Source organism: Phaeoacremonium minimum (assembly GCF_000392275.1).
Source record: "Phaeoacremonium minimum UCRPA7 unplaced genomic scaffold PA7_03_scaffold_592, whole genome shotgun sequence".
NCBI classification, from domain to species: domain Eukaryota; kingdom Fungi; phylum Ascomycota; class Sordariomycetes; order Togniniales; family Togniniaceae; genus Phaeoacremonium; species Phaeoacremonium minimum.
Window position 1 is genome coordinate 280,783 of NW_006921494.1, and position 15,679 is coordinate 296,461.

Sequence of the window (15,679 nt, forward strand, 5' to 3'; positions counted from 1 at the left end):
GTGCTAGGTTGCACCGCCTCTCGTCGCTTCTTTTTATAAATTTTGGCTTTGGGCTTTCCCCCACACGCCAGGGCTTCAGGGGTGTCGTATGAGAACCAATCAAGCCGTCAAACGACCTGCCGGGAGAGCCCTCAGCCACCACTAAGCCGAATTGAGACGCAAGAATCGAGTCGGCATAAAGTTCTCTCGTGGTTTTGAGAGGCGAGCTCGATAACACGGGCCCATCGCATCACCTTGCAAACGCGGGTCGGTGCCGTCCTTCACTCTGTTTATCCCTGTTCTCATGGTTACACATTGACGGAAGTTCATTCCAGCAGTGACTCTGAAGCACAGACCAGAGGCATAAAGGGAGCCAAGCATGGTAGTCTCGCAATCTGGGCATCTGCACGGCTGGTGGACCAAGTAGGACAGAGGAAACAACCGAAGCATCAGTCGATGGTTCACTACTTTTTGATATTCATTTGACTGCCTGGCACGTTCCGCGGTCCAAACCCACTGTAGCATAGCTCGAACACTAGCGAGCACGAATTGCAAAATTCCGACGGCCGGTCCGGATTCCGCACTGGGACGTGCTTCGGCTTTGAGTCCACACTCTAAGGATTAACGGATGTCAACATTAGTGGGAAATTTACGCCAACAGGGCTCTACTCTAGGGCATGCATAGGGTCGCGCTGCTTGGGCTGTTTCAACTTTTCAGTGAACCAACACTTGACGAAACGCTTCAAGGGGCCATGTTTTAGCGTGGCGCCGGCCGAGGCAGATTCCCTCGAATACCCGCACCTTCAGGGCCTATGGTCTTCTAGGAACGGACGGCAGTGAGTGACTGTCTGCCCGCTAATGTTGGAAATTGCGGCAACAATTGCTCTTGTGAGACAAAGCCGATCTGATGCCAAAACCGGAGCTGCTTGGGTTGTAGTGGTTGCGCCTACAAGTTCATGAGCCGTGAAGCAACTTGGCCCGGCATGCTCTGTATGGGCTTATTGACAACTACACTAACATTTTTTGGTGAATGGCTCAGCATTAAGAGTTGGTCAAGGTGGACAACATTGTCTTACAGCACCATTCGCCCAGTAAGCAAACTGATTAACGCTTTGTTTCTGCTGCTCCAGGACACCCGGAATCCTGCCCCCACTGTGTAAATGAGGTCCCCGACCCGGATTGTTTCTTGTTACGCAATGAAAGTGATAACACAGAACACATCTCATCTTATGCTAATGGCAACCGAGTGGACGGAATACGCTTTTTGTCCCCCCTTCACTGGCCTGTCTGTAGAGTGAGGATCACGGTCAATGTTATGCTAGGCTTCTGCCAAAACCTTCATATCGCAGTTCTTACTGAAAAGGAGATTGGCCGTGGTGTAGGTTACCACTTACGGACAGACTTTTTTGACCGCCTTTGGGGTCGGACGAAAGCGACGCTAGAGGGGAGCTGGGGCTCTTCCTGTTCAGGGCAAGTCCTGCAAACAAGATGCTGACCACGCATGATACGATGGGAGGTGCGGCCGGGCTTACGGGGACACTTGTCTACGATGATGTACATCATCAATCCACCCACGACCGCCGCCAACCACAACCACCACCATCCACCATCATCCTTCTCCGCACCCTGCTGCTGTGGTAAGGTAGCAGTAATCGCTCCTTGCGGCAGCGCGCGTAATGGTGGTGGCCGTCTGAAAACCCAAAGAAAGACCGAAACACCCCAGGCCATGGCCGGGGAGGATGTGACGATGCGGTCATCGCCTCCCAATAACAGGGCAGACTCGGGGTGTGTTCTGCCCAGCATCTCCGGGGGTGGAGTGGCATACCGACGACGATGACGGCGGAGATACACCTTGGGCGCTCAAGCTCAGGCGTACTTCATGTGCGATGGATGTCATACTGCGTGAAGTAGGTATCGTCACAAGCACAAATAGGCGGAGGCCTTCAATCGTGATGCAGTTGAGAGCAAAAAGCCAATACCAAGATCTAAGCTACCCGTTAGCTACCTTAGCACTGGGAGAAGCAGCATGTGTGGTGGATGACGCTTGAAGCGACAGCGGGATAAGGCTGTGCAGACTTATTTCGAGATCCAGTTGTGCAAATTGGCCGAATCAGTGGTGACGCTGCGGGTCTACATGATGCCAGCCACAACTCAATTGGCCCATGCTAGAGAGTACTTAGGCCGCTGTGCCACAATGCCATGTCCGTTTGCCAGGCACTGGGAGAGAGCAACAGAGCACCTGTTAGCGTTGATTAGTGGGAGGGAGCACCACCATGACAGCGCACTACCGATTGCTGCTCCTCGCTGCGGTCCACTGTCCTGGATTGGGTGTAGGTTAATCGTACGCAGCACAGCACAATACAACGCAACACAGGTGCACGTGTGAGCCTGTGGTGTCGTGCTGTGGTGTGGTAGCGTCGCTGGCGTAGTGTACTGGAGAATTAAAAATAGGAAAGGCTTCGAAACCAGCAGTCCACAGAGCCTCCACCAAATCGAGCCATGGCTTGCTGTACGATGCATCTGGGTTGTCCCCTCCTGTCTGGCAGGCGTACTCGGGGAAACGAGAAGAAAATGGAGGCTTGTGACCCCTTCCCTCGAGATGTCGTATTCGAATCAACACAACGATGGTGTCACCTCTGGGAAATTTTGACTGTATGGGGAAAAGCCAACTCCGCGACGATGCATGCAAATATGCCCATGCTACGAGCAGGCAGTCATTTCTCACCAGGCTGTCGGTATGCCGAGCGAGTGTTTGGATGCCGCTAGACAGCTTCTACCAGTTCAATAATTAGAGTTGCGCCAGAAGGCTGTGACACAGAGACCCTTAGGAGATGAGTCCAGATGCGGACCTGTGATTCACTCGGCCGCAACGAAGGGTGGGAGACATGATGAGTCCCTTGACGGCGTAGCGGCAGACGGCCTAGGGAGCATGCTCCGAACAGGGTCTGTCAGATATGTTGGGGCTTTCACGATGTTTCTAAGATGACAGTGAAAGTGTTTTTGGCAATCTCACGGTCCAGGCATGACCCGGGGACGCCTCTGTTAGTCTCGAACCCGCCCATATCGAATTTCAGGGGACGGAAGAAGCAATGAGAGACCCCAGGAGGCATGCCTGCCTGGAGAGAGAAAAGGCTTTCAAAACAACTGATCCGCTTGAGAAACATGTGGCCGCCGGCACATCGCCTTGTCTACGCCCAGCCATGCCCTCGGCCTGTCTCAACCGTGTTTCTAGTCTCTCCCATTTCGAGGACCTCCTTCTGGGCCGGGGACGAGGAGATGGGATGATATGGCAGGTTGGTTCGACCGCAGTCCACTGGCAAATAGGTCGTGGTGCTGTACCTACCGGCACGGAGGGCGCCTGCACAGTACATGACAGAAGTACCCACGCCAGATGAGACCCAGGCGAAGGCTCAGTCAATCGCTGGGACTGGACACCTCAGGGATCACGACGACTGCCTTGCAGGGGTCTGGAGGGAAGATTGGGTTTGGTGCTCGCGGGATCTTTTCCAATGAACGCACGAGGAGATGAAGCGACTCCGAGGTGTCTGAGTACTATCGGGCTGGTGACTACTTACCCTAGTTCCTGTTCCTCGTGGGTTTTGCTGTGGGGGGGGATACCCGAATTTGCTGTCGTCGACGCTGTCCAGCGGTGGCAGTGATGACTGACTTCAACCTAGTAGGTCTGCTTAGGGTGCTCGGCGGAACATCCGGTGCACTGTGGGTAAGTGACTGACTGACTGACAGACGAACAGACCAGACAATTTTCATCATATCTGGTTCCCATTCCCCGCGCGGACGATGACCTGCGCCAGTCTTAGTCGATTAGGCGGTGGGTGCGTGTAGCGCCAGGAGCAGAGCGAGTATCCCGAGGTCACCGACAGCTCCACCGCTGAATTGCCTACTACTGGGTGATAGCGGTGTCGCTGCTGGACGCGGGTGCCCTTTTCTGCACCGGCAGGACCCTGTCTCTCTGACAATTCCACCGCCGCCTACCCTCTCCGCTCCGCCAACACGCTGAGTTCGTCCACTAAAACAGACTCTGACTGCCACACCTCGCACACGAGCCTAGCAACAGCAGAGTTGGTTGATGGGATAGCCTCTCGCACTTGGGCCTCTCCGGGCATGTTTCTCTTATAGTCTCTTCTGGTGGCGGCCATTCTTGTGTTTTGTTCCCCAGAGTACGAGGAAAAGTGAAGAGTCCTTGGGAAGTCCCCAAGCGGTCACGTTCTGCAAGGCAGAGCGGCCATCAACATTAACATTAACATTACCATCACCATAAAGCAATAGCAATGTGCGTGCGTGTGACAGAAAAGAGAATCATTGCTCGAGGTACATCAGATCCTCCACATATCTCGCTCCCCCAATGCGTGTTCCAGTTTTTGGGGCCCTCTTTTCCTCTTTCACGCGCCTGGAGGCCGCGGGATCGACACAGCGTCAGAAAAGTACTCCAGAGGGATACATTGGAGAGTTACGTACCGGCAGAAAGTCATCGCATCCACATCCCAGGTCAAGTCTCCACTCCACCATCCATGTCCAGCACAGCAGCCCTTGCTCTCCTCGCTCCCCTGTCTCTTGGCTTGAGACCCCTGTCAGCACCGCGGTCCCCAGGACAGGGCTTATACTCTACGTACCCATCCATGTACCTCTCCGAGTACCAAGTAGCTACGTACCTTTCTGGGTACGTACCTGTGATGTGCTCTGCCTCCTTCGGCCCTACGACAGATCCAAGCCATCGACTGGGCTCCTCCATATGGGGCCCTCTTCCAAACCTCCAAACTACATAAAATACCGGCCCCCATTCCACCTCCCACAGGATGTCCTCTTTCTGCCCCATCTCGCGCCGTCATCTCCTATCCCCTTTCTTCGGTATAGAGAGATACACTACTGCTTGACACTTCACGAAGGACATCATACAACTGTGTCTTGGGCTTCTATATCCCAAGTCTTCGTCCCTCGTTTCCACTCTCATACGCACTGCTCATACCCAGAACTCACTCATCCCCCCGCGTGTCCCTAAAGTCAGGAGGAAGGGGACGATCAGAACATTACAAGAGTCTAGGAACAACAGTGCCAAGAGTTCGAAAGGAAAGATTATCCGTTGTGCGATCTGCTGGAGAAACAAGTCGACCTACAACACTCACATCGTCACGACTGGATAACCATTAAGTAGCTAACACGCGACTGGCATATTTACACGACGGACATTTCCCCCCGTATCCGCCTTCAACCCACTAGGTGATCCACCAACAGCTTGCTGCTCAGTATTGATCGAAACGGCTTCGCAAATCCTCACTTCGAGATCTTTCTGACTCTGCTTGGAATGAGATTTCCAGCGGGTCGGCAATAAGGTCCAACAGCGTTTCTTCCGTGCCGGTCTGATCACCGGGACTAACATCAACTTCCAACCTAAGCTCTCACTTGGGGGCCTTGCTTGGAGTTGTTGATCAACCACATACACAAATTCACCACGGCGCGCATAACATGGCCACAGTCGAACCACAATCTTTCAATATGTTCCCGAGGCATATGTCCAACGACCCCGAGGACTTCAACACGCACTACCCTGAGCCTCCCCAAGGCGTTGCAACATTCGGACCCATTGATATGAGCCTATACCCGCCAGCAATGGGGTTTGACTCCAATGGCCTCTATGTCGAACAGCAGCCAACATTCATGTTCGACAGCAGAATGTCGCCTGGCATGTACCCCGAGGATGGCGAGATGCGAGTACCGTCCTCCAACCTCTCCAATGCCTCCATCCCCTCGGCACCATCGTCAGCAGTCGGCTCGCCGCGATCGAATCACGGCCAGCCAGCACCCGTCCCTGGATGGCCTGGTCCGCACATGGGCATGAGCCCTGGCATTGTAGGCCAGACTGAGTACTTCGCGAACGGAACCGAGTACTCTTTCGCAGGACCAGGTATGGATGACTTCCCGCCTTTCGCCTTCACAGACACCAAGCCTCCTGGCTTTGTTGGTGAGTTGTCGCACCCTAGATCCTCTTCAAGTCTTTCTCGCAACCCATCCGGCTCTGTTTCTTCTTCTGTCTCATGCGAGTCTTCTACCACTGCAACTGCTCCTGGCCTGGCTGTCGACACGCAGCTTGCCAATGCTGCGGCTGCGTCGCCAATTTCACCACCAATGTCCAGAAAGTCCAGCGTTGCCTTCACGTCTCCCACATCAAATTCTTCTTTTTCTTCTCCTCCTGCGCCGTCGTGGTGCAGCCCGACCACACCACGCCTGGTTCCTCATTTCTTTTCTCAAAGTAGCGGTCATTTCGTTGCTCCTCTAGAGTCTTCTTGTTGGTTTCCTAAGTCGATGCTCCAGCCGCAGGACTCAAGGCCATGACGCTAACACGATTTGTGAATCCAGATCCTTCTCTGATCCATCCCGAGATCAACCGATCCATGGGGATCCAGTATGACAACACCTTCCAACCTCCAAACTCGGCCTACCCCACTTCGCCTGCGCTCACCTCTTCCCCGCAAATCCGCACCGGGTCTACGAGCCCTTTCATGCCACCTAATAGTAATTACCACTTCAGCCCTTATCCGGCTCCCATGGACCAGGGTCGCCGTCCGAGCATGGTCTCATTCCACTCCAGCTATTCAGCAGAGCAACCATACAGCGGCGACGAGTCCAAGGAGAAGCAGAGATGTCCGCACCCGGACTGCGGCAAGACCTTCAAGGACCTGAAGGCGCACATGCTCACACACCAAACGGAGCGCCCCGAGAAGTGCCCAATCCAGACATGCGACTACCACATCAAGGGTTTCGCGCGCAAATATGACAAGAACCGTCATACGCTCACCCACTACAAGGGTACCATGGTCTGCGGCTTCTGCCCTGGCTCCGGTTCAGCGGCTGAGAAGTCGTTTAATCGCGCAGATGTCTTCAAGCGCCACTTGACTGCCGTTCACGGCGTCGAGCAGACACCGCCCAACAGCCGAAAGAAGACGTCGCCCTCTGGTGCCAACAGCGGCAAGAAGCTGACAGGCTACGCACCGGATGCCACTGGCAAGTGCTCCACCTGCTCGCAGACCTTCTCCAATGCGCAGGACTTCTACGAGCATTTGGACGACTGTGTTCTGCGCATTGTTCAGCAAGAGGATCCCGCCGAGGCCATCAACGCCAAGAGGCTCGCAGAGGTGGAGAACGACCGGGAGGTACACCAGACCTTGGAGAAGGCCAACCTGCCCACAACCACCCAGACCTCCTCGGCATCAGAGGATGACGAGGATGATGATATGGGTGAGGATGAGGACGCCATGGGTGAGGAGGACTTCAAGGCCCTCGGCATCAAGACCTCTTCCCCCACCAAGAAGATCAAGGGCAATCCGGTCAATGGCGTGCAGAAGTCGCGAGGCATGACGCACTCGCGCGGCGGTGTCCCACTCCCGGTCAAGACCCGGGGTCGCAAGAACCGCAAGGACTATCCCTCGTCATGGGGCTTTGACAAGGGCCAGATGACGATGAAGAAGCGCGTCATGGCTGTCTTCGACGGACCCCGTCGTCTGGCCAAGGATGACATGATGCTCTCCACCGAGCACGAAGTGCGCGTCAAGCTCTCCGACGGCAAGGCCTACGTCACGGACCTGGACGTCCAGACTCTGAAGCGCGCCGAGGGCTTCCTTGGCGCAACTGATGAGGAGAAGGGTCCGTGGGTCTCGGACGACCCGACTGACGAGGAGCTGAAGCAGATGCTTGATTTCAAGCCTCTTCAGCAGTAAATATTCTCACCTTTCTTTCCCCCACCCCCTCACAATATAAACCATATACATCACACACGCAAACAAACAAACAACACCCGCGGGAAACAATCACCGGGCCTGGGCGGGCCCAATAATGACGACTGAATGATGAACCAATACCACAGCAAACATCAAAGGTCAAGGGAATTTATATATCCAAAAGGGGAAAAAAGTGTATCTGGTGTCGGGAGCATTGGAACGGCGCGATGTGATAACTCGGGACACTCTTACTTTTTTTTTTTTTGATTACGACGGAATGTGAGGTTTTCTCAGGGCGAGACTCACTTATGACATATGTGCCACTGGGCACCGGGATCTGTGAATTGTTTTCATCCTGAATCCTCTTGTTTTCTACATTTTACTTAAATCACCGCCTTGGCGCTGGCTGGTGTGAACGATACCCTGTTTTTCTTCTTGTCCGCGGGAGTGTACTGTACTCCTACTGCTTCTCCTCCACATCTGTATCCCGTTATGATATTAAAGCTGTTATAAAGAAAGATCTCTTTCTCTTCAAACTCTGAACTGTTTCGTCCCTTGCTTGCTCTTGTTACCTCGTGTCGATTCTGCCTCTTCCTATCTGGCTTTGACTGTACTGGTTCATTCTGGTAATGCAATGGATGGGACTGTAGATACCCAAGGTAGATGCCACAGTGCGGCTTCTGTAACGGCAGGGACGAAAGGGCGGGCACTTGGGATGGTGATGGGAGTTAATGGTGGTCAGCCAACCAAGTAAAGTAATTGCCGAACATGGCAGACGCCTCGAAATCAGAGTGCGCGTATAATCAAGTACATGATTCTAAAAACAAGCATCAATGCCTCCTTGCTCAATGTGACTCGAATCGGTTGATGATCACTTGCCCGTCTATGAGGCCCGCATCTCACTCACTCACTCCACCAACACTTGATCCTCCGAGTGAGACCAAGGTGACGACCCCGGGGCGCCCATCCTGCCCTGCCCGTCCGTCTCATACAGCTCCAGTACAGTAAGACGGGTCCATTTCGACATCAAGCGGTGACAGAGGGCAAAATGCGCTGCCCCTCCATCATCATGAACAGCCCCTCTGTAAAAATTTCGTAAGTAGCGACGGGAGGGTACCTGACAGCAGTGATCGCATAGGGCGCTTGGGGGCCGGAGCCGCCGTTAGTGGGTTCGTGTGGTGCGCTGTGCTGTGCTGCGCTCCCGAGGTCCACTGTTATAAATAGGGTCCACCGCTTTTGTGCTGCGCCTGCCCGTGAGGCGGTGCTCACGACACCCGCGAGGCAGTGCCTGTGCATGTGCCTGTGCATGATTCAAGCCCTATGTTCACGCCATCATTTTTAGCTCCTCAGAAAGAAGGAAAAAAACAACGTCATTGCTCTGCTCTGACGGGCTCTCCTTGCCGCAGGCCTCGTGCGACCCTTGCTGGAGGAGCGGAGCGGTCCCGTTCTTTTGTTTCTCCTAGGTACCGTGTGTTTTAGAGGGCTCAGCCGCCCCCGGCCGGGAACACTAAGCAGTTAAACTTCCAGATCGACTGGTACACCACGTTTCGGGCCCGGAAGGGGGCGCAGCGCCTCCCGGAAGCAAGTGAGACATCGGAGGGCCGGCCGGCAGGCATTATTCGGTGGAGCGGCTCCGACACAATGTCGCTGATCTCCCGCATCTCGCTGACCGGCCCGCCCGCCGAGGATCCGGAGGACTTCTTGGGCAGCTCGCTGGGCGTCGTCTTCCCGGACGACGTGACCAACCAGCACGGTGACGCCGACCACGGCCTATCGTACTCGTCGCCGCACCTGCCCAAACCGCTACTGATCAGCCTTGCTGAGCCCACCGCCGAGGAGGACCGTAGGCTGTTTAGTCATTACCTATGGAATTCGTCCCTGCTGCTGGCTGAGTTCCTCGAGGCGGGCACTTTGAAGTTGTCGGGCAATGAGGCGCCGCAAATGAGGGGCTTCGGCCTCCCTTTTGAAAAATTCAATGTCACGGGCCTGTCAACCATCGAACTCGGCGCTGGAACAGCTCTGCCGTCCATCATGGCGGCGCTGCTAGGTGCAGGCAAGGTCGTTATCACGGACTATCCGTCCCCTGTCGTACTAGATACTCTGCGCGATAACGTCGCTCGGAATGTTGAGCTATCCTTCTCACCCCTGAAGTCCGTCTCGCCGGTCATAGTCGAGGGTCACGAATGGGGAAACCTATCGACGGCTCTCGCGGAAGGCAACAAGCATGCCTTCGACCGCGTGTTCGTCTGCGACTGCCTGTGGATGCCGTGGCAGCACACTAACCTACATAAGTCCATTTCCTGGTTCCTTAAGGACACGCCCGAGGCGAGATGCTGGGTCGTCGCTGGTTTCCATTCGGGACGGGAGAAGATGCGCGAGTTCTTCGGCGCGGACGCCCTGGCCAAGGAGGGTCTGGAAGTCGAGCACATCTACGAGAAGGAGTGCGACGGCAAGGAGCGAGAGTGGGCGTGGGATCGTGGGTATGAAGAGATCGGCATCCGGAAGCGATGGCTCGTGTCTGCTTCCCTGAAGCGGCTGGGTCGTGGTTCCGGGGAGAGGTGACGAAGGTCCTTGTAGATTTTGACTGTCTGGAGGTGGGTAGCCATAGGTTTATGAACTGAACCGGCCCCATGGGAGACACCAGGCCAGTCATATATAAGCTCGGGTCAAGTTTCCCCGTCGCAACGCCATGATAGCAACGCTACCAGCTCCGCACCGTATGACAATTCCGACTAGCCGATATAGAACTCGACCGTTGGCGCCATCGCTGTACTACGCGAGGGCTCTATTGACGCTGTCGGTGCGGCTGAGGGTGTGAACCATGTGCAATTGGCTAGGACGGCGCCCGTGGCGCTCTTGAATCCCACCATAGCGGAGTCGGACAGTAAGAACCGCATCGGGAACGGCTGGTCTTCGCATCGAGGTTGATAGGAATCGGCCGATATTTGTCAAGTACAATACGAGCTATGAGAGATGAGCTAGCATTGATAGAACGGAGGTAGTATGTGTGATGCTGCCAAGCTTTGTGGCAGTGGTCTAGAAATATAAGAGCATTCGAGTTTCCTAGAGCGACCTAGAACTCGAGGAGTATCGTAAATGAGTATTGTGTCACATCCCAGCAGCGCCAGGCCGAAAGTGGTATCATTCGGAACATATTGACATGAATCCAAGGCAGATGACCACCAGCCGAGGCATGATTGGGTAGGGTTATTATAAAGGAGAGACTTGAGGTACTTCCCTATTCCAAACATACTTGATAATATTACCACGGCAGACTCGGTGTTCTGGGTAGGAGGAGGCACTGGACTGTGCTCTCCTGAGAGTGGTCTCAGTTTGTTGATGCTTTTGCTTCGACGGCAATCTCCTTGTTGTTATGACAGGATCTCAATCTTGGAATATAAATCTTGGAATATCGCCGTTCCTTGCACCTAGTTTCTTGCACAATTAATCCGAAGCGGTGTCTTCAGCAGGCGCTAGGTGTAGTTCGATCGCATATTGAAATGTGAGGTGGTCCTTGTTCCTTGATGGTGTCAACCCTGCTTATCGAAAGGCCGTCGCGAAGTTTTTGTAGTTCTGGTGCCAACGAATCCATGTCTATTCTTCTCTTCAAACGATGATATTGTTTGCGTTTGAAATGTTGCAAACGGAAGAAACCAATGGTCGAGGCGTACGTCACACAGCGCTTATTTTTAGCAAACAGCTCGATAGCCTCGACATCCATCAGGGAAGGCGCGACAGACAGCAGCGCATGTCTCTTGCTCCTGCCTCAGCCATGCGGATTATTTCGTCCTGAGTATAGATCGGGCGGCGCGGAAGATTCCCGAGAGGAACAACAGTGAATATGGACGGCCACCACGTCTCATGGCCGAAACATTGTCAGTCAGTCATCCGATTCTATCACTGGATTCACGCTTAGTATAAATATCAGTACGATCGCGTTTATATTCTTCTCATCGTTTTTACGGACAAGTCGACGGGCGCTTCTCGCGAGGATCTTCCACCTTCTGCAGGGAGCAAGACCGTACTTATGAAGCACACTGACTTCATCAGCCACGACCATCGCTGGAGAGAACCGATACACGAACGAGCACTGATGATCGGCCAAAATGTGCTATATCGCGATCCTCTATTTCGCTTGTCAATGTAGGGCAATGTACCACGTCTACTGCGACAAAGGTGATCCTCCTCCGTTCCTCTGCGAAGGCGACGATCGACACTTAGTCGCCAAGTACATCTACGGAGGTCGATGCGAACAATGCAAGGACAGGGCTTGGGTCGAGGAAGGTGAGGAGCGAGAGTGTCACCTCCAAGATCAGTTGGAAGATCTTCGCGTAGAATGTCTTCCTAAAGACCAGGAGAAGAAATACCATGAGAACATCGTCAAGAAGCACAATATCCAAGAACGATTTGCAGAGGACAAGCTCGAGAACGAGAGCGACGACATTGACTTCACTGTCGAGTGGGTCAAAGAGCACTTGAATGCGGTTTGGACTGGCAACGAGAAGGCTCTCAAGAGATTGGGTTATATGCAAGCATGCGACATGAAAGTTCGGCTCAACAAAGAGCTGAAGAAGCCAGAGGGTTTGCAGAAGAAATCCAAGCCGAGAAATACACCGATACCCACGGGTTGGCAGAAGTTTGTGTTGGACAACGCACCAGGTCCTTCTACAAGGTCTGTGACGCCTGGGCCAGAATTGCCGTCGAGTCATGGGGAGGTTTCGGTACCGGATAATGAGGCAGCACCTCAGGAACCCGATTTTGAGAACGAACTTGATGATGCGGAATATAGTGGGAAAGGCAAAGGCAAGGAAGTTGCCGCACGGAATAGACAAAAGCCATCAATCAATTGAGGTTGTCACTACGAGGAGAAGCTTGACTACCAAGGCTGGCCAAAAACTTTCGAGTAGCATGAGTATTAGCATAATACTCAAGTCATCCTTAAATTGACAGAAATTTGTAGACTTGCACGCTTTTCTTACTCGGAGTGGTCATTGATTGCTCTGTGTTGGCATTGCGATGCCCCCTGCCTGGTCTATGGGAAGACTACAAAAGGTATCACTCCAAACATAAGCAGAGGAGTATCAGAAGTATAAAATTGCAGTCTTTATATTCTCATTTAACATATTAGCTGACGCCGATGCCACAGCTGCTATTGCCTTAACTCCATATCCCATATAACGAGTGAGTGAAAAGGGGCTTGTCTACTTTAAAGCATCAGGACTCATAAGAGGCACTTCAGGCAGTACTACTGGCTTCTTTCGCCAGATTTATCATCTCATCAACGACGAGCTCTGTCCTACTGCCATTGACAGCGTGTCCAGCACCTTCGACATAAACTCTCTTTACCTTCCCGCCAGCAGCCACGGCATTCTGGTACATCTCCTCCTGCAACTGCGGTGGAACGATGGCGTCCGCTCCAGGAATGATCTGCACGCTCGGGATATACTTCCACGCCTCGTAGGACGCCTTGCCGCTGTAGCTATCGGAGCTGTGTCGGGTCAAGTGGGAAAAGAGCTTGGGAATCTCCTCTGCTGGAAAGTCGCTGAAAATGAAAGGACCACACTCTGCTGGCAGAAGGGGGAAGTACTCCCCCGGAAGGCCAGACTTATATGGCTCAGGGGCATCAGGGTTGATGTCTCGAACTGATTGTCCTAGGGCTGGGAGAAACGAGCCGATGTAAACAATCCCAATGACGGCTGTGCTCTTGCCTTGGGCTGTTCGATCCGCCTTGCCTAGTCCTTTGACAGCAGAAGAGCCGGGAAGACCGCTGTATGAGTGAACAGTAAGCAGGACGTTCTTTGGATTGACCTGGTCGTCTAGAATAGAGAGGACGTTGGTGCGGATGTACTCGGCGTCCTGCTCCATTGTAGGGGCAGGAAGCCTGCTTCCGTCATTGGCGGATAGCAGCTCGACCGGTTGGGCATCATATCCGTCTCCGCGCAATGCTGCTACGAGGTTATCCTCGTAGAGTTTGGTGGTCGCAAAAGAGCCAGGTACGAGCACGAAGCTAACATCTTTCAATTTCTGTGAAGTGGCCATGATGTTACAAGATTAGGGTTGAGATTAGTAGAGCAAATGCGAAACGGGTGCTGCGTTGGATGCTATGACTACATTCCAAACTTCACGTCCCATTGTCGAAAATCATCGTTCTTATAGCTCTGAGAGCCAAGACCTGAATTGATGGGTGATCGTCGAGCAATACGCGTTGCTGTCCTTGGTTTGCAATCAACCTTTCTAAGCTTGCTTATGCAATCCTTCGGGCGTATATGTACGCACGTTTGGCATAGGTCTCTGCAGGAATGAGAGGCACAGGGCTCGGATCCTGTAGTGCGAAATGTGGCTTGGTTGACCGAACAGTCCGAATTAGGCTAACGAGATAGGATGCGGCACATGCTACGAAGATCGTCCCCAAGATATCTTAAGACCATAACTTCTGAGCATAACTTCCTCAGCCCAGCTGACAAATTATTGCACTTGCGTGTCTTGAACTGTTCGCCGAAGCGATTCGAAGCAGTGTTTGGAATCCAGGTTGAAGATTTCGAACGAGTGACCTTCACTCTAGAATTTGGGCTTCATACAACGCGACTCAGTAAAAAATTGGAGACGATTTTCCCATGTAGCTACGCCGGATCATGCCGAGCTCCTTGGCTTCTTCCCCCAGGCAACCCGCATCGGGAAGTACCCGCCCTTTGTCTTCAATTCCTGCTCCCAGCGAGTTGGCCACGACTCCAATTCCTCGGCCGTCATGCACTTGAAGCCGCCGGGTATCACTAAGACTTGAGTTAGCAGGATGTGAAGAGAAAGCCGGTGTAAAGGCACCTACTTTTCCCAGCACCGAAAACGTTCTTCGATGCAAGTAAGACGGATTTGATGCTCCCCTCTCGCAACTCCTCCAGTGGCACCTTCGCGCCCATGGCGGTCTCAACCCTTTCGCTCTGGACATCCTCGAAGCCTGCATCCTTGAGATAGCTCTCCAGCTTCGTCGAGAAATGCACGTCGATTTGTATAAGTCCCGCCAGCTCAGTCAGCATCGCAAGCCACTGCTTGTGTGCTGGACCATCATCCTCAGCAATCACGTTCTCTGGCTCAAGAAGCTGGATCCAGCCGCCTGGCTTGACCAACTCTCCAAGACGAAGGACCACATCGGCTTGGCGTGGCCCGGCAGAGCTCAGGCAGAGGTGCTGGCGCACTAAGTCAAAGGATCCCTTCCATTCTTCAGGCCATGGCTGCAGAATGTCTTGAATCTGAAGGAGAATCCCGGGAGGCGGAGGCTTGGGGAAGCGGTCCTGGATGTCTGTGCCGATGAGCGTTGCGGACTCCTTGTTTGGTAGGGTAGCTTGAATCTGTGCGAGCTGGTAGCCTTGAAAATGATCAGACCTCATTCACATTCAATAGCAGCGAATTGAAAGTACTCACCATCGCCTGTGGCACTGTCGAGAATCCTCAAGTTCTTTTGAGACAAGTCAACTGGAGCTCGTATCAGAGCTCCGCCCACTGTTGAGGTGTGAGTGAGCAATCGCACAAGTTAGTCACACTAAGTGGCATACTTGCTTGCCGGATGACTTCAGAGCCTTGAGCCAGGCGCCAATTCTCGTCATCGTTCTCATGGACGTAATACTTGGGAGGCATGGCGCTGATGAAAGGTTTGGTTGAGGAAAACGATGCTCAGATTGCATCGCGAGTCATAGATGGCTCTGATATCTGAAATACATTGTTAAGGAGGTTGGTGATTAGTCTCATGTGCCGAAAACTTGTTCCTTCGCCAAGCCTGGCATTGGTAGTAATCGGATATGGTGTGACGAATTGGCACTCAACAAGGACAACTTCCTAGGATATTCGCGACCTTGCCGCGGTCCTGCAGCCGTGTTATCCTGAGATCGTCAACATTGCATTGGACGGGTTCTCCGCTAGATCCTTTGTCTCCTGCGTTGACAGGCATTTTTCAAACGGGCTTAGCCTGTCGGTTGAAT

General features: G+C 53.3%; 5 protein-coding genes across 5 annotated transcripts; 3 read left to right on the forward strand and 2 right to left on the reverse strand.

Moving 5' to 3' along the window:
* Positions 1-5,490: 5,490 nt before the first annotated feature.
* UCRPA7_8393 (putative zinc finger protein) lies at positions 5,491-7,709 on the forward strand (the record flags this gene model as incomplete). Its single annotated transcript, XM_007920906.1, has 2 exons — positions 5,491-5,956; positions 6,352-7,709. 2 exons carry the CDS (start codon positions 5,491-5,493, stop codon positions 7,707-7,709), a joined length of 1,824 nt encoding a protein of 607 aa, XP_007919097.1.
* Positions 7,710-9,350: 1,641 nt separating this feature from the next.
* UCRPA7_8394 (putative nicotinamide n-methyltransferase protein) lies at positions 9,351-10,271 on the forward strand (the record flags this gene model as incomplete). Its single annotated transcript, XM_007920907.1, has 1 exon — positions 9,351-10,271. The coding sequence occupies one exon, from the start codon at positions 9,351-9,353 to the stop codon at positions 10,269-10,271; it is 921 nt and encodes a 306-aa protein (XP_007919098.1).
* A 1,589-nt stretch (positions 10,272-11,860) lies between these two features.
* Positions 11,861-12,441, forward strand: UCRPA7_8395 (hypothetical protein; the record flags this gene model as incomplete). The annotated part of the gene is made up of 2 exons (XM_007920908.1): positions 11,861-12,345; positions 12,402-12,441. 2 exons carry the CDS (start codon positions 11,861-11,863, stop codon positions 12,439-12,441), a joined length of 525 nt encoding a protein of 174 aa, XP_007919099.1.
* A 503-nt stretch (positions 12,442-12,944) lies between these two features.
* UCRPA7_8396 (hypothetical protein) lies at positions 12,945-13,748 on the reverse strand (the record flags this gene model as incomplete). Its single annotated transcript, XM_007920909.1, has 1 exon — positions 12,945-13,748. The coding sequence occupies one exon, from the start codon at positions 13,746-13,748 to the stop codon at positions 12,945-12,947; it is 804 nt and encodes a 267-aa protein (XP_007919100.1).
* A 591-nt stretch (positions 13,749-14,339) lies between these two features.
* On the reverse strand, positions 14,340-15,338 carry UCRPA7_8397 (putative methyltransferase - protein; the record flags this gene model as incomplete). Its single annotated transcript, XM_007920910.1, has 4 exons — positions 14,340-14,479; positions 14,533-15,069; positions 15,126-15,203; positions 15,257-15,338. The coding sequence occupies 4 exons, from the start codon at positions 15,336-15,338 to the stop codon at positions 14,340-14,342; spliced, it is 837 nt and encodes a 278-aa protein (XP_007919101.1).
* Positions 15,339-15,679: the final 341 nt, after the last annotated feature.